The sequence below is a fragment of the Schistocerca piceifrons genome, chromosome 3 (genome assembly GCF_021461385.2).
Source record: "Schistocerca piceifrons isolate TAMUIC-IGC-003096 chromosome 3, iqSchPice1.1, whole genome shotgun sequence".
Taxonomy (NCBI): domain Eukaryota; kingdom Metazoa; phylum Arthropoda; class Insecta; order Orthoptera; family Acrididae; genus Schistocerca; species Schistocerca piceifrons.
In genome coordinates this window covers 706,392,892-706,416,463 of record NC_060140.1, presented here as the reverse complement: position 1 = coordinate 706,416,463, position 23,572 = coordinate 706,392,892, and the positions used below count along the sequence as shown (strand labels likewise).

Sequence of the window (23,572 nt, the reverse complement as noted above, 5' to 3'; positions counted from 1 at the left end):
CAATTAGGCCGTGCTGTAAGACAAAGACTGTCTGCTCCATACGTGCCCTTCTATTCTTCAGGAACTGTGAACTTTATGGTTAGGTTTTTACTGCTTGTAGATGTTCAATAGTAAACTATTGTAGCAGTATGTGGATGTTTGCCTGCAACCTATATATGAGGCTTATCAAAAGTTAAACAATAGAGCACTGGCCATGTAACTGCGTAATATTGTGGGGTTCTGAACAGTGAATGTAAAAGACAAACACAACTGTGCATGTCAGCTACATCATTTACAGTAGACAGTAGTTGGACTTCCACCACCCATGTTTCAACCAGTACACCAACGCAGATGACAATCAACAAAGAAGAAAAACAGCGAACGTCATCACAAAATTGCATTGCAGGTCTGGTATTGTCCAGGGTGTATATTATCCGAGACAACATGGAATTTTTTCAATCCGGGAGAAAACCGGGAAATACCCAGGAATTTTTCTTTGGTTTAGCTTTCAGTTAAATTTTTGTAATTTTGACTGGTAAGAATTGATTCTCCAGCAAAAAATGTTACTGTATCCTGCTACTGGAGAATGATGCAACAACAAAATATAAACGAGAGGAAAAAATTTAAAACTTTAGTGGCAAAGGAAATGCATAATTTACAACAACAAAACACCATGCATGCACAAGCGTCTGCAAACAGCAAAAATATGTCAAGACTATGTAATACTTCGCAACAATACACTGCTTTCTATGAGCATGACACTACAACTGTTTACATTAGGTTCATTTGACCAGTTGCCAGTGGGCTCATGCGCAGTTGACTCGCGTGTGAGCAATATGTTCCCACTTCCCACTACTTGAAGTGTGGCTGTCAGCTGTATCGGCAGTAGCTGCAAGCAGCCAGATGATAATGAAAAAAAAATTTTCTCGCATGTCCTAGCTGCCACATCTGTGCATGCACAGAGTTGTCCGAGTTGTTGTGGGGAGAGGGTTAGTCTCCACGTGACCTGTGTTTGCGTTAAGTGATTTCGCTGATTCCTCTTCGTTTACAGCTCCCACGTCACATGAAGACAAAATGGATATCTCTGGCTGGGAGCGATCAAGTGAATTAAAATACATTCACATAACTATGGAGGGCAAAAATATGGTACCTACTTCATTGTGAATATGGAAAAAACCAATGTGCACTTCAAGCCGAATTATGCATTTTAGTATGGTTTACCAAATTTCGATGCTCTTGGAATATCCTCTGATATCCTTTTTCTTTTATGGCATAATGTAAGCTCTCTTAATGCTTTATGCATATGAACATGCGAGCTTCCTACACCACTGCAGCTGCGCACGTGCAATAATGCCGTTTTCTGGCACTATCTGGCAACTGCTAAATCGAACCTATTTCTAACATTTTTAACGCAAGATTAGTTATGTTACGAGGGAGAAAGTGGGATGAATTTCTTAAATCACAGAGCGTTTGAAACTGAACACATTGAGGACAACCCACTCACAAGAGTTTCGAGCCCAGAAGACCCGTCATTTATGTCATTATTTTAAGTTTACTGGCACATTTGTGTGATTTATCTTAAAATATAACACATAAAGATCAATATTACATGTGGAAGCTCAGCTTCTCTTGTAGCTATACTATGTATATTAATGTAAACCATTATCTTTTCCTCTTTGTGTCTTGCTTATAAAAGGACATTGCAATCTATTTGAATGCTCTGGGAATTAATGTGCTGTGTTTGGTGCAATTCGAATTTATACTTTTGTAATATGAAAACATGCAGCGTATATGTTGCTGCACATCAAAAGTCTTTCGAAAACTTCTCTCCCAGTCTTTTTTCCCCAGGAAGTTCTATGCCATTGTGTAAAATGTTAACCATTCAAAGGATTGATAAGTTTTATAGTTCTGAGGGGAAAAAAATCTACGGAAAACCTTCTGTCACTTAGCACAGAAAAAGTGTATTTTCACCCGGGAAAAATATATTTTTTAAACGGGATATCTGGGAATTTTTTCTTCCTTGTCCATGTATACACCCTGTTGTTCCTACCATTCCTCTTTTGTTGGCTTCTCCAAATGTCCTATTTCGTATTAAATCTAATGTGTAGCATAACGTTCATTTTGGTGTCACGCATCCGTAATAGTATCGTCTTACTACAAACATGTGCTCTGTTCTGGGAAGGTTAGAGTATAGCGTCCCATCAAGGACAGATCACTACTTGTGAAATACAAGATATGCCAAACAATGGATAGGCATGCGTAGAAAATATGTAGAATCACTTATCCTTCAAAATCTTTGTACAGTTAAGGGCAATGTCCGTCAAAATTTTTGTATCAAATTCTGTGGAAATATTGTTATCAGCTGTATTTACACTTCTCCGTAAGTTGCTATGCTTTTATGAATAGAAGCCATTGCCATGTTCTATTTACAAATCAAGATATGGTGATGGAGGCCTCATAACTACTACTATTTGGAGAAATTTCTTTAAAAAATCTCTTTGAAATACTTTTTCCTTAAATAGGGGTATAGCTGAAATATGCCAATGAAGTGACCAAGACTGTTGAGACATTTCGATCACATCAGTAGCACTATCACAAAGCCATATGACTTGGCCTTAACAAATCCTAGAATATAAAGGGTGTATCAAAATGAATCATCCCGTATAAGTGTGCATCCTCCTACAGCACAGAGAATTAGACGATGGCAAGAAGAATTCTGGGAAACAGGTTGGTTGTGTAAAGGCATATCACCAGGCCATCCCCAGGTGTCTGACAGACATCGAAAGAATCCGTCTGCAAGAAATCTTTTTACCGTACAGCTCAACATGCCCCGATGTCCGTCTGGTGTGTGTTGCATCAATGTTTACACATGAGATCACACAAAATGGTGAAGGTGATAACGTGTGTGTAGTTCTGTAATTTTGTTCTTGACAAGGTCGAGGATGACGGTTTTCCTCTACACTCAGTGTTTAGTGATGAGGTGACATTCCATTTAAATGGAAAGGTGAACTGTCAACGTGAGAATATGGGGCATGGAACAACCATAAGAAGTTCTGCAACATAAGAGGGACACTAAAATTTAGTATGTTTTGTGCAGTTTCATGAGAAAATGTGTATGATCCATTTTTCTTTGCTGAGAACACTTTTACAGGAAGCACACATGTCGATATGCTTGAGAATTTTCTTTTCGCGCAATTGGAGACTGATTTATCAACAGGATGGAGCACCGCCACCCTGGCTTCTGGAAGTGCAGAAATTTTTAAATCAATGGTTTACTGAACAACGGGTTAGTTCTACTGGACCAAATGATTCAGCCTTACATTACTGGCCTCCAAGGTCACCAGACCCGACCGTATGTGATTATTTCTTACGGGGATTTATAAAATACTGTTTATGTGCTTCTGTTACCAACAACAGTGTTGGAACTGAGGCATCACGTAAGAGCAGTTGAAGCTGTAACTCAAGACATGCTCACTGCAGTGCGGGAACAGTATGAATACCCCAATGACATATGCCGTGCATCTCAAGGGGGGGGGGGGGCGTATTGAACATCTATGAAAGGTATGAAAAATAGTTTCCGGTATGAAAAACAGTTTCCCGTTCATCAAAAAACGAAAATCATTGTATATGTTTATTAGTTTCAGAAATATAGACATTCCAAATTGGATGATTCTTTTTGATACTCTCTGCATTTTCGTGCCTTACAGTTTTCATTAACTCAATAGGCATTAACTTTTAAGTCACGTAGAAAATCAACTGATGACTCGGTTTAAATACAGCATCCAGAAAGAAGACTAAATTGTTTATGCTCAATTTCCTTTCAACTAAATGGCACACAAAATGAATGAAACATTAATGACTGTCCATTATTTTTATGGTAAAAGTAGTAATTGAGAAGTGAAGTTCACTTTATCCTTGCCAGCATAAACAACTGGCAGTTGTCATTATCTGGTTGGTATTGGTTAGAAACAACAGCAAATGAATATGAACATTACTACCTTTGGACACACAAGGCATCTGTCAATGATAATGACATTTTTTCCTATTGCATCCATCTCTTGGCATCCAAAATAAGAAACATACAAATTTCAAAAGTCATCAATGCACTGCGAATAAAACAGTAGATGGGAAGTGTTATAAAATTTTTTAATGGTGGTAATTTCTTCCAATGTTGAATACTTTACTTACTGCCTGAAATCATGGTCAGTTGTTATTGTGTCCTTATCCGTTTTCCCAAACCAACCTGCCAGCCACTTGATGGGCTGAAATCAAATCTTCAATTCCCTAGTTTCAGAGCAATTTCTTCGACCTTTTCTCTGAATAAATTTCTGCCTTTTGGAATGTTCCACTTCTCATGAAGCCATTTTGACAGTAGAAGGATAACTTCAAAGTTCTAAAGTGGCCTATGTCTTCAGCTTAGGTGCATAGCTTCTTGTGTGTGACATGTCAATGATCGCTTTTAAATTTTTATGCGTAAAAAAGAAAAGTGTACCTGCACGCATGGATAAGTAAGGAGTGAGGTATAAGCAGTTCCTCTGACAGCTTTATTATTGATTCTCGTAGAACCTGGTGTCAAATCCAGACACTTAACTTGAAAACAGTATTGCAATGATGCACAAGACAAAGCCCATGTGATCACATGTGAGCCAGTCACTTTTATATTTTCAAATCTCCCCCATAACTTATGACGAGGTTACACTTCATACTACAATTTCAAACTTTCACATTTGCTCTATTGTCAGACAAAACTAATGGAAGTCCTCTCTTGCAATGATCCATTTTAAATCTTTCAGCACTTTACTCATTTCACAATAAGGCCACCTATCGTGTTGGTGCAGTATGTCTGCACTTACACTATGTGATCAAAAGTATCCAGATACCGCCAAATACAAACTTTTTTCATATTAGGTACATTGTGCTGCCACCTACTGCCAGGTACTCCATATCAGCGACCTCAGTAGTCATTAGACATTGCGAGAGCAGAATGGGGCACTCCGCGGAACTCGCGGACTTCAAACGTGGTCAGGTGATAGGGTGTCACTTGTGTCATACGTCTGTATGTGAGATTTCTGCACTCCTGAACATCCTTAGGTCCACTGTTTCCGATGTTATAGTGAAGTGGAAATGTGAAGGGACACATACAGCACAAAAGCATACAGGCCAACCTTGTCTGTTGACTGACAGATACTGCTGACAGTTGAAGAGGGTAGTAATGTGTAATAGGCAGACATCTATCCAGACCATCACACAACAATTCCGAAGCGCATCGGGATCCACTGCAAGTACTACGACAGTTAGGTGGGAGGTGAGAAAACTTCGATTTCCCAGTCTAGCGGTTGCTGATATGCCACACATCATACCGTAAGTGCCAAACGCCGCCTCGCTTTGTGTAAGGAGTGTAAACATTGGAAGATTTAACAGTGGAAAAATGTGTGGAGTGACTAATCACGGTACACAATGTGGCAAATCCAATGACAGAGTGTGGGTACGGCAAATTCCCGGTGATCATCATCTGCCACCGTGTGTAATGCCAACAGTAAAATTCGAAAGCGGTGGTGTTATGATGTGGTCGTGTTTTTCACGAAGGGGGCTTGCACCCCGTTTTGAATGGCACTATCACAGCACAGGCCTACACTGATGTTTTAAGCACCTTCTTACTTCTCACTGGGGTGGCAATTTCATCTTTCAACATGATTGAGCACCTGTTCATAATGCACGGCCTGTGGCGGAGTGGTTACACCACAGTAACATACCTGTAATGGATTGGCCTGCACAGAGACCTGACCTGGATCTTACAGAACACCTTTAAGGATTTTTTAGAATGCTGACTTTGCACCGGGCCTCACCGCTGACATAGATACCTCTCCTCGGTGCAGCGCTGGGTGAAGAATCGGCTGGCATTGCCCAAGAAACTTTCCAGCACCTGATTGAATGTATGCCTGTGAGAGTGGAAGCTGTCAACAAGGCCAACAGCATACTGAATTCCAGCATTACCGATGGAGGCCACGAACTTTTAAGTAATTTTCAGCCAGTGTCCATATACTTTTGATCACATAATGTATATAACCCTCAGCTGCCTACTCCAAGTTTGGTGTCTAAAAACGGTTGGCGACAGTATTTCCTTTCATTAATCAACAGATGACAAGTTGGGGCCAACTGTTGCTGTCTAGGAAGACAATCAAAAAGCAGGAAATAAGCTTCAAGCAATATATTTTAGTGGCGCATATGTGAACAGAACAGTGTAAAAATTGATTATTTCACTATAGTGTCACTATATAGTTTGGAAGCTTCATTTTGTGAGTAACTGTAAGCTTCCTTTTTATTTAGAACCTTTATCACAAACTAGTCCAATATAGGTGAACCACTGAACAAAAATTTACAATGAACTATTGGCAAGGTATTTCACAAGTGAACAATGGGACATCAGTTTTGCAGGAAGTTTATAGCTTGTAGGAACCCTAACCTTATTTCTTGTGCTGTGCATTTTGTTTCTGGCCCACTACAATTCTTGGTGCACTTAATGAAGCCAAGATTTCACCACCAACAGCAGCTACGTGGCTACTCAGGTTTGGGTGCGTCTGGTGAGATGCTGTGTATCGAACCAACACACACACACACACACACACACACACACACACACACACACCTCCAAATTACCTCCCAAAAAAAATGAACATTAAAATATTCCTTTATTGAAGTAATTCAACTTTTCCTTCTTGTTAAAATTGTATTCCCAAAGCATGAAGGGAATAGAGTGTGAAATTTAACAGAGACAATACAGAGGTGCTGCCTGATCACTAATACGTGCTCCTGCCACTCAGTAGTAAAATTTACACCAACATGAAAGGCTCTGAATGATGTGCACACAAACACTACGATTGAATTATTTTCCCTACTGTAGCTCCAACCCTGATAACTGCCCTCAGCCTATCTAAGTTTAGCAAAGGCAAATTTGTAAAGCAGTTTGTGTTTATTCATCAAGTCTTGTTGTTACTTATTGGCATTTCTGTTTTAATTTATTATTGTGCTTCTGGTAAACAGTAAAATAAATTTTTATTGTATTTTGTGGATAATAAATCAGTTTGTGGAATATCGTACCTATATACGATTTCCTTGTCATATCGCCTAAGTCAAGTCAAATAAGTAACCATTTTGGTTTAAAAGTGTGCTACATGCTAAAACAATCAGAAGAACTGTATCACTTAAAAACTAGCGATGGGAATTATCTAAATATCAATTTTGTGCCTGGTTGCTGTTTCACACAAATTGACTAGCATTTCCTCTACTTTTGCCCGATATGATCAAAATCTTCAAACTGTTCTTGCATGGTTGAGATAGACGCACAAGTTCCTAAACAGTTTCTGCAGCTTGTGCTAGTTAAAAAGTGATTCCCTTCCAAGTTTGTGTCAACCATTTATCACTCACCAGTACAATTTCGTAGATTCATTTTTGGTTCCTCAACTTAGGCCTTACCTTCGAAACTAATCTTCCTCATTGTTGAATGTGTGTTTTTATAATGCCATATTCTGAATTCAAGGAAACTGCACTCTATAAATCACTACAATTTAAGCTTGAATCATTTTTAGAAGGATGAACCATTCATTCAGAATGATTGAACAATGGAAAGTTGTCAGGCAAAATCAAACATTCAGAAGACTTTAATATGCTTGTAAATACATACCGCCACCACCTGAACTGCCACCACCTCTGCCATTTTGGTAACCACTTCCACCACGGCCTCTTCCTGAGTAACCATTGGATGAACCCCTTCCACCGCCTCCTCTGCCACCTCTACCACCACGGCCACCATAATTACGCCCACTTTGAGTTGTGTAATCTGCAAGACATAACTCAATTTTTAATATAATAGGAAAGTCTCAAGGAAGGGAAGAAAGTATTATACAGAATATGTAAAACTGTAGTGAGTCTACATTTTGAGTTCATTTTTATTAAGAGTAACAAATGCACTAAGAACTAACCAAATCTACAAATGAAAGGTTTGTAGCCTAAAGAAGAGGATTAGACAAAGGAAACAAATGTTTCTTAATAATAATAATAATAATAATAATAATGTAAGGAGCATTCAAAAAGAAATGAGCTGGAGGCATAATTACATGAACCAGTACCTGTGTGTTAGAAGTATTGACCCTGGCTGTTGAGACGGTGTGACAAGGCGTGAATGGCTTCCTTGTAAAATTCCTGGGGCTGCGACGTGAACCAGTTCCGCACGTACAGCTGGACGTCATCGTCCACATGAGTGCAGGGAAGGTTATGTTGATGTTGTTCTTTGACCAAGATTGGCCCCTTCTGATTCACTTCCGGCAGCATGGGACAACAGTGAATGCCCAGCGTTACTTGCAAACCTTGACCACCCCTCTCCAAGCGATCAAATCAAAACAACCAGGCAATCTCACTCATGGAGCCATTCTGTTCCGTAACAATGCAAAGCCTCATATGGCCAACACAGTCATGGCACTCCTGCAGAAATTCAAATGGGGGGGCAGGCGGTGTGTGTGTGTGTGTGTGTGTGTGTGTGTGTGTGTGTGTGTGTGTGTGTGTGTTCTTGCCCACCCTCCACACAGTCCGGACTTCTCTCCCTGATTTTTCGTCCCCTTAAAAAGGCTCTAGGGGGCAAACGATCACCTCGGATGACGATGTCCAGCTGTACATGCAGAACTGGTTCACACTGCAACCCCAGGAATTTTATAAGACAGCCATTCACCACCTTGTGTCACAGTGGGGCAAGTTTCAACAGCCAGGGTCAATACACATACAGGTACTAGTTTCTGTAATTATGCCTCCGGCTTGTTTCTCTTTGACTGCTTCTTATAATAATAATAATAAATTGTTTGCTGTGCACATGCAGTACAAATTAGTACTACATTTTGGCATCATCATCCGCACACAATCACCTGCACTTATGTAGTGTGTGATATCGCATAGAAAAGAACTTGGTTTGAGTTCGTGCAACTAATTTTGCACTAGTTTATTTCTTCATCAGAACCAGCGGCAGATACATATGAGGATGCGTGTCGCGGGTGGGCGTTGTAGTCCCCAACCAGCAAATAGGACGGTGGGAGCTAACCAAACAGATGAAGGAGATCGGTTTTTGCCATTGGTGTGGACAACAGAATGTATATGGTACAATGAGAGAAGGTGAGTCCAGAAAGGGAGAGACGTACAGCGACAGCTTGGAAGGAATGATGTAAGTGGATTGGGTGATAATAGATAGTTTCATGGAGGAGAATCTTAAGTCCCCTGTGTGCCAGAATGCCAGCAACAGAGGGGAGATCAAACCGAACCGATTGGAAATGAGAGAAGACAAAGCGATCTTGGGGACGTAGCTTTGTTTCCTGAAGACAGAAGATGACAGGGGAGTACGATCGTAAGAGGATCGACAGTTCATTCCAATCAAGAGTGGATTCCATAGATATTCTAATGGATAATTGACATAGGGTGGATGAAAAAGGAAAAATCTCACCATGGTGGCAGTCAACTCAGTGACCACTGGAATGGCATTCAGTCAGAGGCAGAAGAGGCTGATCCATAAGTTGTTCAGGGGCAGCTCCTGCCACCAGTAATCAGCTGGTTGATCTGCCCCAGCGGTGTGTCTTGGCGACACTGAAGACTGCCAAGAGTGGCTAGTGCTGGGTGATGTAGTACAAGAGCCGCCATGGTGGAGGAGGAGGAGAGGAACTGTGTTTCATTTGAGCCTTCTTGGAAGTAGGACATTGAGATGGGAGTGGAGGATTGCGAGCTCTGGGTATGTAAAAAATCTTCAAGAGTAGGCTCTTGTTTTGGATGTCTGGGTGTCTGATTTTGGGGCCCGTGATTTAGCAGGAGCCAATGAAGGTTGAGCCTTAGAGTGAGCAGGTGATAGTGGGGAGGTGGAACAGGCAATCTTTGGGCTGGCCAATCTGATGACTGTGGCACTAGAGGTGAGATCACAAGTCTGCATGGTTAGCTCCTCAGTAGGTCGAGGAGAGGTGAGGAAAGTGCTGTATTTACCCTCTGAGAGAACAGTGGGATTTCTACTGGTGAATAACTTACAAGCAGCAAAGTTAGACACCTTTTCCTTCACTTTGATTTCCTGAATAATTCATTCATCTTTAAAAATAGGACAATCTCTAGAGGAAGCAGCGTAGTCATCCATACAGTTGATGCAGCGAGGGGATAGGGTGGACAACCACCCTCATGGGCATCCCTGCCACAGGTAACTCATTTAGCTGGATTGGAACACAAGTGGCTGGTATGATTGAACCTCTGACACTGATAGCAACGTGCAGGGTTGGGGATACAAGGGCGAGCTGAAATTATCTTAGATCTCACTTTAACATTCGATGGCAGTTAACTGTCAAACGTCAAGAAGAGTGCAGGTCAGTAACAATTCCTTTTCAATTCTTTTCATCACTCGATGTACGGCAGTTACTCCCTGATCAGACAGGTAATTTTGAATGTCCTCATTTGATAATCAGTCAAGTGATTGGGTATAAACCACCGTGTGTGATGAGTTTAACTTCCATCTGGACAGGGAAGGTTTGCAGCAGCATAGTTTGAAGCAATTTTTATGCCTGGAGGGCACTGTGTTTCTACCAGGTGTCATTTCGTAACTGGGAACAAGACTTTACATGACCTGCAATTGCATCGACACCTTTCTGAATAATGAAAGGGTTTACTGTTGAGAAGTCTTGACCATCGTCAGGCCGAGAAACAACTGTCAACTTCGGCACTGAGGGGAGAATTTTCTGTGGCTGAGACTCCTGTAGCTTTCTCTTGTGGGCAGAAGTTGTAGGAACCATTGTGAAGGTAGCCCCCATGATTACTGGGATCTCCAATGGCACACTCCTAAGTGGGGGACCTCTCTGAGGGCACTCCCGCCTTAGGTGATTGTCCACACCTCAAGTCACACTTCCTGAGAAATGAACGGAGGGACTGATCGCCACATTCAGAAGGTACCAGTTTGGCTAATCACCCCTCCCTGGGCCTGGTCTTTACCAGGGGTATGTATGTGTCCTACTTGTCTACCCGGGGTGGGGAATTACGCGTTACCATCACCAGATGGGCGCAGGAATGCATGGGTCAGCCTTCAGACATGCACAGGGAGGAAAGAAAGAGAAATGGAGGAAAATGAAAAGGAAAGAACAGAAGAATTCTCTAACGCCACAGCGGAGAAGGTGGTAAAGAGAGGAATCAAGGAAAACACAGAGAAACCATGTCACATTTACAAGCATCTGTCATCGTACATAGGTGCGAAACATACTCCCCGAGAGAGGGAAAAGGGGAAGTGAAGGGGTGGGAGTGGAGATTGAGGACAGGGAGGGATGTGGAAAGGGAAGCTATGCAGCTTGGAAAGGAAAGAGCTGCAGTATCTCAGGGTCCTGTATTTACCATGCATATATTCACGAGAGAGTGAGAGAGAGAGAGAGAGAGAGAGAGAGAGAGAGAGAGAGAGAGAGGGAGGAGGGGGAGGCAGCGGCTTTCCTATGTAGCACACACGCATCTGTGTCATTGTATTTTATACGTTTCTGTCTGACACAGATAGCTAACACATGCCTATGAGAAAAGTCGCAGCCGTTGTAGTAATCTCAATACGTTATTCTGTTTGGCATTTGTTCGAGAACAGTTGCAAATATTCTACTGACTTCTTGTACAGAGAACCTTCAATATGTAGCGTTATAAATATGGACTATTTGCTGAATAGGAAACTAATTTACATTCAGAAGTAGTTGTTACGAGACCTAACAATATTTTTACTAATAACGTAACCGTTACTATCGATGCATATATATCCAGTAATAGCGACTTTCGAGAAGATAACTAAAACGCATTGTTACTATATAGGCCCTCTACCGAATGCACGAGAAACGAATGGAATTGACAACAGAAGTTCCACACACACACACACACACACACACACACACACACACACACACACACACACACACACTAATTGCCGAATGATATCATTGGAAACTCGCCCTTATTTTACTCGTCATAAGGTACAGGTTGGCTTGTCGCTTTCACAGTAAGTATTTGTTGTTTCTGGCAGCAAATATTCTCAAAACAACAGAGGCACACAGAGAAGGGAAGCAGAGTCCCTGCCAGGTAGTCAATTTGAAAGCTACAATTGTCACAATATCTCTGAAGTGATGAAAGTGAACAACTGATTATTTGCATGTGACATTTTTTATTATGATAAAAGTAAAGGTTGCTGAAGATATCTTTAGCACCCCCTCCTTGAGGTTTTTCTGTACCCGCCACTGATCAGAACAGACCATGAAGTACTTCTTTGAGGAATTGAAAGAAGTGAAAGGGAAATTTTTATATTTATGTTAATGATGGAGGAGTTACATTTCATGTCTGCTATTGCCACAACTTTTGCATGGGACTTTCATTATGCTGCAAGCAGCAACCCACATCATTTCAATTTGATTGTAGACTAATTTCTTTTGGTAGGAAGCCCAATTAAAACGAAGTATCTGATATAGTATTTTATCCATACTGAGCAACTGTAGTTGTATAAAATCAGCAACTAGTTTCACAGAAGAAATTTAATTTCTTAACTGGTTTTAGGCATTATCTGCCAATGTCAACAATAAGATACGTGCAGCATATTGCTGTTGTCATGTGGTTATTGTTAACATCTGCAAATAGTTAAGTAGTTACAACCTTTTGAAGGGCACTAAGTGCCTAAAACTGTTCTAGAAATTAAATTCTTTTTATGCAATTCCATGCTGACTATTTAGATATATATTTGACACCTGTCACATGTCACTACATCACTGCCACATGAACTGTCAGCTCCACTTCTGAACACTTAAACATGGTGCAGACTGTCAACACGGGCAGGATATGATTTTGCTCATTGTGGGGTGTGGTAGGTAAATCAGTTGCTTGCCATGCCCAATAATGGTCTTGAGTATGCATTACACTACTAAAAAACTGAACTGACACTGAACACTCACAGTAACTAAGACTTCCAATAACTATGTGAAGAACAAGATGAAATAAATACATATGGTGAGATAGGAGGATATGAAGTATCACCATCACAGAGGAAATAGAAGATGATATGCAGATGCTGGATGTAGAGAAAGCTGTATTACAAATGAAAAATGGCAAAGCTCCTGAAGTAGATGACATGACAGTGGAAATGATTAAAGCTGCATGATCTACCTGAATTCGGTGGCTGTATAGAATAATGAGTATAGTACAATCGTATGGAAAGATTTCTGATGACTAGATAAAGCAAATTATTGTACCTACCTTTAAGAATGGTAATAAAGGGTTAATAAAGTGTTCTGCGATAATTACAGAGGAAAAGCACAACTGTGCCACTGCACAAAGGTTTATGGAAAGAATTTTACAGAAAATCAGGAATAAGATACAACCACAACTAAAAGAACAGCAAGGATTTCAACCTGAAAAATCAACTATAGATGCCGTATTTACACCCAGACAGGTTGTGAAAAAGAGAAAAATTTGGGAGACATCGTAGATATAAAAAAAGCCTATAACACTATTAGAAGGGAAAAGATACGGCAAGGTCTGAATAAAATGGAAATACAAATGAGAAACACGTACAAAATATGCCTGATTTTTTTTTTATAATAGATGGCAAAAAATCTGAACGGCTTAGAATGGAGAAGGGGGTTTAACAAGGAAGTTCACTATGGGTCAACAGCAGGTGATATTAAAATCAGAGCACATACAGATTTGATGATTTGGGAAGAAAAGGTGTAGAAATGGGAAGAACAATTAAATGCATGCAACCCAGTAACTTTAGAACCAAATAAGCTTAACAAAAAAATGAAGTAACGAAAATCAGGAGTGGAAATTGAAAGATTTAAGTCTTAACAAAATAGTTAAGGAAGTACATGCTTTCAACGATTTATGAAGTAAATTAACCAAGAACGTTAACAAGGATGAAATTTGAGAGAGAATAGAAAATTGTTCAGGATTTTATTATCGTGTGTCGGACATAGTTAGAAATTTGAAGATACCTGCCAAATCAAAGATCACAATATACAAGTCATTATCTGCCAGTTTCATCCTGTGGTTCAGAAGTTGGACTTCAACAAAGATCCGAGCAAAATACAAGATCTATGAGGGATCTTGTGTTAAGACAAGAGGGGGGCAGGATAAGGCATGAAACAGTATTGAAGACCCTTCAAATCATTTCCCTAAAAGAAACTATGAAGAGAAATAGACTTCAATGGTTCGGCCACATTAAAAGAAAGGGACAATATAGATTTGAAAAAGAGCCCTTGAAAGGACAAACTGAACGAATACCAATTTGGAAACCACCAACAAGATGGAGACAATGTGAAGGATGACGTAAACTGAAGAAGACTGAAGACAGGAGACGCTGACCAATAGAGTGGTGGTGGTGGTGGTGGTGGTGGTGGAAGGGGGGAAGGGGAGGGGGGGGGGGGCCGCAAAAGCAGAAAATTTTTGGAAGAAGACCAACTGAGGTATGAAGTATCAAGTAAGTGCTCCATGATTATTATGCTTTCATTTTCTACAGGAGCTGAGCACAACCTCCCTGCCCCAGTGCAGAACTACTTTGGTTTTGGAATAGTGTTGTCTCACTGTTTCTCATCATCAGCTGGCAGAGCAACCCACTAGTAATCTAGCATACACTTCGTGAAATAGGAATTTGTTCTACAACAACTAATCCTAACAATTTTGGCAATGTCACTTAGTACACTGCAGTGAATTTTCTCCATGATGGCTTCACTATGGCTATAGTGTTGTCCGGAATCAAATGTGATGGCTGTCTACCAGGAGCACTGACTTCAGATTCCACAATCTTCTTCATGGACTTGCTGCTGTAAGAAAACTACATCACCACCATCATCATATGACTGATTGCAATAGGATTTACAACTTCACAATGCAGAAGCCAACTAACAGAACACAGTCTAGCACTGGTGTCTGTAGCTAGCTGGTCGACCAGGTTTACAACAGTTCTGTACTGAATGCTTTTTTTTGTAGCGTCACTGAACACCAGTCATTTAATTTAGCAACTCTGGGTCTTATTTTTTTGGAGTTTTGACTCCCATATGCTGTAACACCACCTACAAACAGCCCCACTGAGTTTACAACATTCGCCAGATCATTTATAGATATTGTGAATGTAATGACCTTATAACCCTCATTAAAGTTACATTTACATCTGACAGAATTGGGCATTTTCTTATTTAACTGTACCTCATATCAGTATTACATGTGTAAGTGCAAATTCTACAGAAAAAGTATTTCTATTTAAGCAGAAGCAGCAGCTGTAACAGGCATATACACACAGTCACAAACTACTGAGTTTCACCAGATTGTTCAGATTTTAAGAGTAGAAAATTTAGTATGAATCAAACTGATCAAAAATTCTACTCATTACCGACTGAAATTTATTAATTATTAATAATAACTATTAATAAACTTATTAATAAGTTTAGAAACACTGATTAATAAATTAGGCACAGAATAGCATTGAAATACAGTTAGGAGAACAATATTTTGCAACATTATCAATAATGGCTGTTCCACAAACAGTCGTGGCCATTCTACAATTGACAACACTTCTGCCCTCGCCAAAAGAAATAAAGTCAAGGAAATGTGTATAAGCACCAATTGTTACTTACTATCTGTTTGGCCAGCAGTACTCCATTCTTCAGAAGTCTGGTTACTCCAGTCTCCTTGGCTGCTTACTTGCTGCCACTCATCCCCTGAACCAGCATTGTCAGTACCTTTCCAATCATCAGCTGCTACTGCATTTTCTGGAGTGCCCCAGTCACCAGCAGCTTGGTTATCTGTATTTCCCCAGTCACCAGATGGAGTTGTCGTTTCAACTTGCTGCCATTCGGAAGTGTTACCCTGAGCGGCAGTCTTAGAGTCAGGAATGGGCTGCTGTTCAGGCACCACTACCTGTAAGGGATTGACTACATACTGAACTATTCTTAGTGACTACTTTTGCAGAACTGATATCTTAATAGACTTATGATTATGTGGAGAACAAGCAGTTATTTCCACTTTGTCATAAGATGAGGATCTGATCTATCAATATTTTCTTTCAATAATTTATAGAATTTTAAAATTAATTAAACTTCAACAATGAACAACCCATACAAAAGTAATTTATACAAATGTAAATCCGTAATCTTGAGTGCCAAGTGGCAAACAGCCCCATTACATGACTTATGTTTCCTTAGGTGTAAACATCCAGCCCCATTCATGGCTTTGTCACACAGAAGAGCAATATGTTGAAACCTACAGATGGAAAGAACCAGTTGGCTGATCTTCTGACAATGCATTTGAATGAGTTCCCTTTAATTTTCTGTGTGCAGAGAGTCAAGCAGTAACTCTATCTATTCGATTGTTCCTTTTAGAGAAAATATAATAGCAGAATTGTTACAGCATTCACTGTACTTCAGAGTCCACATAAAATCATACATCCCACTGTAACTGTCGGGATAAGTAAATTTATATGTTAAATAAAGGCAAGAGCAATCATCTCCAGTAGAACCATGTTTGGTAAGGCACTGTGCTCATACTATTTAATTCTTGGAGATTTTAGCTGTACGGGTGTTAGGCTGTGTTTGATGTATGTTTCTGTCCATAACAAACTGTTTCTTAATGCTAGAGAAATACTGAAAAGTTCAGCTTCCTGACTTTTTGGATTTCAAACAGTAACTTACTTCATATTTGCATGCTCTGAGGCCAGAATTAGGAGGTGAAACAGGGACAAAAACAGGCTCTAGAGAACATACTACTGTATCATGCAATTAAAATTACTAAGAAAACTGCACTGTTCAAAACAGTCATCTTAATTAGCACTACTGTTTGTAAATAATTACATCAACAGATAAGGCAGCACATGGGGTTTTTATCATCATCAATAACAATGGACTCAACCAGTAAGCATTAGAAAATTGTCCATAGCTATGTGATCAGCAGCATCAAGTCTGTGTGGGGGGCCTGGGGTCAATTCCTGGTAATGGCAGGGATTTTTCCTTTGTGTGAGGACAAATTAGATGTACTCAGTCTAAGGGGGGCCACTGAGGAGCTACTTGAGTGAGAAGTAATAGTTCTGAAGGCTGGCAAACCAACAACAGTCAGGAGAGTGGTGTGCTGACCCCATGTCACATCTGAATTACTCAATTGGCAGATGAAGACAATGTGGCTAGTCTGTAATAAATGGTCCATTAGGACCAGTAAGTGAAGCCTGATTTATTGGAGGAAGAGGGTAGTGTGAAGATGTGCAGTAGCAACAGACAGTTTATCCCACGACATGACAGCCACTGGTGTCCTGCTGTACAATTCACTTGTGCGCTGCCTGTGTTTTCTTCCAAATATTGAGCATAAATTTTCATGTTAGTGCACTCATGATGATTTCAATGTCTGCATAGTGGTCTTTAGCAGCAAGTTACAAAAGAAAGAGTCAGAAACAAATGAGTGTGCTCACATTCCTTGTATATTTCAACTAGTAACCAATAGCAGAAATTGTGTCCCCACCTCCATGCATGACTACTGGTCGCAAGAGATGTTACAGTTGAAGCAAGTGGTGGTGTGATACTATGAAATATTTTCAGTATCTATGCACCGAACCTTTTTGCAGCACATCCATGTAAAAACAAGTAGGACATGAGTAAGATTATGTACATTCTCATCACTGTAAATTTAAAACCACATGCAATTAGCAACCACAATTTTATGAATCTCAGTATGGCTTTATAGGCTGCTCGGAATAATTCGGGAGTTCAAAAATGCGTGCTTGAGTGGCATCAAGATGCCTACTCAAATAACAGTCTAAATGAGCAGTATGATGTTTATCCACTACGCAACTCAGAGTGGCTCAATGTGATCTCCACTCCCCCACTTTTTCTGAATGTGAAAGGAGTCTTCCATGGGTATAACTGAATTTAATTAAACTGTTGTTTACTCACAAAGCATATCCAAGCTCCCACAGGGGAGCTTTCATTAAGTGCCCAGCATGACTCTTCCACTCTGCAGCAGTGTGCAATTTTGAAACTCCCTAATATTGAAACTGTCTGCTGGGCCAGGACTAATTCTGAGTCTTGCATTTTGTGTTCAATGTTCATATTAAGTATACAGTAGAGCACAGTGCATCTTCTGCCACTACACATGTTTAAAAGGAATAAAGTGTTATGTGAGGACTTTTAAGTTTGAATAATGCTGTTTCTAACTTGTCAGTTTTATTTCAGACTATCCTTCCAAGGAAATATTTTGGTGTGTTTCCGTTACACCAAACATTTTAAGCTCTTATTGGTTTTTTCCACTAGGTTATATGTGTCTTAATTAGTCTTAATTATTATTACATTGTATTAAGTTTTGACTTACTGCAGGTGAAATATCCTGCTTCTGTTGCTGAGCTGGTACAAAGGTCGGTGGCTGTTGCTGCGGTTTGGCCTGCGACACAAATGTTGCAGACATTATCTGTTGTTGCTGAACTGTGGCTGCTGCTGCTGCGAACTGCGCAGATGGCTGACTTGGCACAACAGGTTGTGTCTGATGAGAGGGAGGCATTGGTATTGGAGGAGGTGGATTTGGAGTTGTTGAAGCAAAACCAGGGATGTGTGCTTGTGTCATTTCTGCTGGTGCCTGAAAAACAACCTGTGACAAAAAATGTAACTATTACTTTCATTATGAAATTAAACATGGGAAACTGGGGGAAAACATGAGGGTTAAAACATTATTGGCTGCTATACAATTTTAAATTCCTCATGCTTTGAAAGCAAGAATACCAAGGAAAGTAGGGGGAATGACATCATCCACTTAATCAAAATCAGTGCAACAGCAGAGCAGAAGGAAATGCAGTAATTACAATAAAAAACCAATAGGTGAATATTGTACACTGATAGAGCCACACTGGTTGAGTAACTAAGTTATTCTTTGGTACACTGTACAGAGCATCAGACAGTAGATATTGCATGTGTTTATGAAAAATGTTTCACTGGATCTTTGAATGACCACAGAAACTCAGATGATTTTCATTGTATGTAAAATCAGTTCAATGAATTCCTAATTTCTAATTGAGAACTACTTTGATATTAAATTAACAATGCCTGGTTTTATTTATTTCTACGGTCAAGATTTCTATCTGGTACATGATTTGTTGACAGCTGTGAAGCAATTAGCATTAAAAATCTGAGTTTTATATGGTGATGTGACACGTGGTTCAGCATGTAAAAAGCCTGTCACCAATAGGCATAAGTTGGAGAAATTAACTTTCCCACACAAGTTTGTTTATACTACAAGCTAACACAGTTAAAAAGAGCAAGAAAAAACACTGCTGAAACCAAAATTTCACAACTAATGGATGGTAACTTTGAAGACGACTTGTTCCTACAAATATTATCTCACTATCTTTCAAAAAACAGCTTTCACTATTGACTATTTAGTTTCACAATTGCAATTTTGACCATGGGGCAATTATCAAGTGGTGTTCTACAACCGTACTTTAGCGCGTCATACTTTTTCACAATATACACAGCCTCATTAAACGATTGTTTAATCTTGCTATCGTCTTACAGAAATAATGCTCAGATACGATTATTATGTGTATATTTCGGTGGCTTTTTTTAAAGTTTGACAAGTGTTGAAGATCACTCATTTGCACCACACCCCTCAATAATGGCCATAAAACTGAAATTTTAATTGTTAAAACGATTACGTTCTACAGACAATGGCAAAAATGTCATCTTCAGACGTTCTAAATAACTGTGAATCTCAGTCAGTCATGCAAAATTATTTACCTCACTATTTCAAACGTTCATTCTGGCTAATATATCAACAAAAGTAATCAGTTTTTGAAAATACAGGGTGATTCAAAAAGAATACCACAACTTTAGGAATTTAAAACTCTGCAACGACAAAAGGCAGAGCTAAGCACTATCTGTCGGCGAATTAAGGGAGCTATAAAGTTTCATTTAGTTGTACATTTGTTCGCCATTTCAGCCAATAAAGTTTTTGGTCCATTTTTCTTCGAAGGTGCTACTGTAACTGGACTACAGTATCTGGAGATGTTAGATAATTGGCTGTTCCCTCAGCTCGAACAAGAAGCACAACAATTCATATTTCAGCAGGATGGAGCGCCACCACATTGGCACTTATCTGTCCGTAACTACCTGAACGTCAACTACCCGAGGCGATGGATCGGCCGCCAGGCAGCCCGTGACAGAGCACTTCATCACTGGCCTCCAAGAAGCCCTGATCTTACCCCCTGCGATTTTTTCTTATGGGGGTATGTTAAGGATATGGTGTTTCGGCCACCTCTCCCAGCCACCATTGATGATTTGAAACGAGAAATAACAGCAGCTATCCAAACTGTTACGCCTGATATGCTACAGAGAGTGTGGAACGAGTTGGAGTATCGGGTTGATATTGCTCGTGTGTCTGGAGGGGGCCATATTGAACATCTCTGAACTTGTTTTTGAGTGAAAAAAAAAAAACCTTTTTAAATACTCTTTGTAATGATGTATAACAGAAGGTTATATTATGTTTCTTTCATTAAATACACATTTTTAAAGTTGTGGTATTCTTTTTGAATCACCCTGTCTAATGTAATTTGATAGACAAAAAATCTGTTCACCAAGTGACAGCAGGAGAGCACACATATGAAAGCTAATACATTATAGCTCCAAAAGTTTGCATGTTGTAATACCTTTTACACGTTTGTGTTCTCCTGTCCCCATTCATTAAATAAATTTAGCCCCTCGCTTTGATACAATGGCTATTTTCAAGGTGCAGATTCAATACGAGACTGAACTGTTGGTGAATCTTAGAATATTTTAACTAATTTGCACACTCAAATTTCACATGCCCTCTCTATTTAGACATTCACTGCAACATCCTGGTCCGACCTTGTACTCCCTCTGAATCCATTTAGATGCCCATCTCCAGAAGCAGTTTCTACATAGCCTGTTTGGCCAGCCTGTCGGCGAGTTTGTTGCCTGGGATTCCGAAGTGTCCTGGGGTCCACACAAACACCACTAAACAACTAGACCATTCTAGGGCATAGATGGACTCCAGAATGGACACTACCGGAGGATGGCGAGAGTAGCACTAGTCGACAGCTTGTAGGCTGCTCAAGGAGTCAGAACACATGAGAAATGACTCGCCAGGGCATGAGCAGATGCGCTCAAGAGCATAAGATATGGCTGCCGGCTCTGCAGTGAAAACACTGCAGCCATCTGGCAAGGAGTGGTGTTCAATATATCCTCCATGAACAAATGCAAAGCCTACGTGACATCAGCCATCAAGTTGTCGGTGTGAACCATTTCATGTACTCCTTACATGTCGAGAATCGAGAGGCAGTGGTAGCAGAGAGCTGCAGGGTTAATGGAGTCCTTAGGGCCATGCGAAAGGTCTCTAAGAATCTGCGGCCGAGGTGTACGTGAATGGAGCTCGAGGAGAGGTGGTGACGGGAAGGCCTCCAGTTCAGACTGAAAGGACTGGTCGTGAACCGCAATCTTAAGCCCAGGCTTTGGCCACCGATGCAGGAGATAAACTGCCGTGGTTGGGAAAAGGAAATGGTAATTGTAATTTGGATGCGCAGGAGAACTATGAGCATGTGCAACTTAACTGGTGAGCAGTTGTGCATGCCTAACCTTCAATGGAGGGACTCCGGCCTCTGCCAGGACACTGGTCACCAGACTCGTCCTAAAAGCTCCCGTCGCTAGGCAAACGCCACAGTGGTGCATTGGGTGAAGTAAACATAACCCTGAGGGTGCCACCGAATCTTAAACCAGGCTCCCACAGTCAAGGCGGGATTGAACAAGGGCTCTGTAGAGCTGCAGCAGTGTAGAGCGATTTGCACCCCAGTTAGTGTTGCTCAGGCAGCAGATGGCATTGAGGTGCTGCCAGCACTTCTGCTTAAGCTGACGAAGATGAAGGAGCCAAATCAATCTAACATCAAAAACCAGTCCTAGGAATTGATATGTCTACACTACAGTGAGTGGATTGTCATTAAGGTAAAGTTCTGGTTCTGAACGAACGGTGAGATGCTGTCAGAAATGAAGTTTTTGATAAAAATCAGGAGCGTGCCCCGGAGACCCCACTCATACAATGTGGCAAGGATATGATGTCACCAGGTCATGTCATACGCTTTTTGTAAATAAAAAAAGATGGAAACCAGATGTTGGTGCCTGGAAAAGGCTGTTCAGATGGCAGACTCAAGGGACACAATATTTTCAGTGGTAAAGCAACCTTTGTGGAAGCTACCCTGACATGGAGCCAGTAGGCCACCTAACTCCAGCACCCTACCCAACTGCCAACACACCATACATTCCAGCAGCTTGCAAAGAAAGTTGCTGAGGCTGATGGGCTTGTAGCTATCCACATCAAGCAGGTTTTGACTGGGTTTGAGCACCAGAATGTTTGGGCTCTCCAGCCACTGCGATGGAAAGTCACCATCGCAGCAGATCCAGTTGAAGATGATGAGATGTCACTTGTAGTCAGATGAAAGATGTTTAATCATCTGACTGTCAATCCGATCTGGCCCAGGAGCTGTGTCGGGGCAATGTGCAAGGGCACTGAGGAGCTCCCACTCTGTAAATGGGGCATTAAAGGGTTCCCTGTTGTGTGTGGTGAAGGAGAGGACTTTCCTTTCCATCCACCATTTGAGGATGCAAAAGGCTGGGGGTATTTCTCTGACACAGAGGCTTGAGCAAAGTGCTCGGCAATCGCGTTTGCATCGGTACATAACTCGCCATTTATGGTAACACCGGGGACAGCTGTTGGGGCCTGGTACCCGAAAAGACATTTGATCTTTGCCCAGACTTGGGAAGGTGACGTATGGCACCCAATAGTGGAGACTTATCTCTCCCAACACTCCTCTTCCTGTTTGATAAGGTAGCGAACACAGGCACGGAGCTGTTTAAAGGCTAAGACGTGCTCCAGGGAAGGGTGCTGCTTATGCCGCTGTAGAGCTCGCCGACACTCCTCAATTGCTTTCACCACTTCCGGTGACCACCAAGGGACTGCCTTTCATCAGGGGCACCCTAAAGAGCGAGGGATTGCATTTTCTGTCACAGAAAGGATTGTTGTAGTCACCTGCTCAACCATCGCATAGATGTTCCCGATTAGGGGAGACTAAATGGTGACAGCAGAGGTGAAAGTCTCCAGTTCGCCTTGTTTAAATCCCATCTGGGCAGGCGGCCATGGGCCTGACGCCGGGGCAGTGACTGGAAGTCGGGGAAGTGGTCACTACTACACAGGTTGTCATGCGCTCCCCAGTGGATAGATGGGAGAAGGCCAGGACTGCTAACAGAGATCAATGGCCAAATATGTGCCATGTGCCACACTGAAACTTGTGGGGGACCCTGTATTTAAGAGGCAGAGGTCGAGTTGTGACAGAATTTTCGACCTCCCTACCTTGGCCAATAAGCCTGTAGCCACCCCATGAGGGGTTATGGCATTAAAATCTCCCTGAAGTAGAAAACGTTTACGGAGTTGATCAATCAGTGCAGCTAACACATTCAGGGGTACTGCACCATCTGGAGGAAGATAAACATTGCAGGCAGGTATTTCCTATATTATCCTTATTCTGAAGGCCACAGCTTCGAGAGGGGTCTGA

General features: G+C 41.0%; 1 protein-coding gene across 2 annotated transcripts in view; it reads right to left on the bottom strand.

Annotated features, from left to right (window-relative positions):
* The window catches only part of LOC124788056 (caprin homolog), a 77,766-nt gene that overhangs the window by 7,191 nt on the left and 47,003 nt on the right, over positions 1-23,572 (bottom strand). Inside the window, exons 8-10 of one of the 2 annotated variants that reach the window (XM_047255136.1) lie at positions 18,337-18,405; positions 15,621-15,903; positions 7,661-7,816 (exon numbers count right to left, since the gene is read on the bottom strand). In XM_047255136.1, coding sequence (XP_047111092.1) covers positions 7,661-7,816; positions 15,621-15,903; positions 18,337-18,405 — 508 coding nt within the window. Of the gene's footprint in view, positions 1-7,660; positions 7,817-15,620; positions 15,904-18,336; positions 18,610-23,572 lie in introns of both variants that reach the window. The other variant, XM_047255135.1, reaches the window with a different exon arrangement.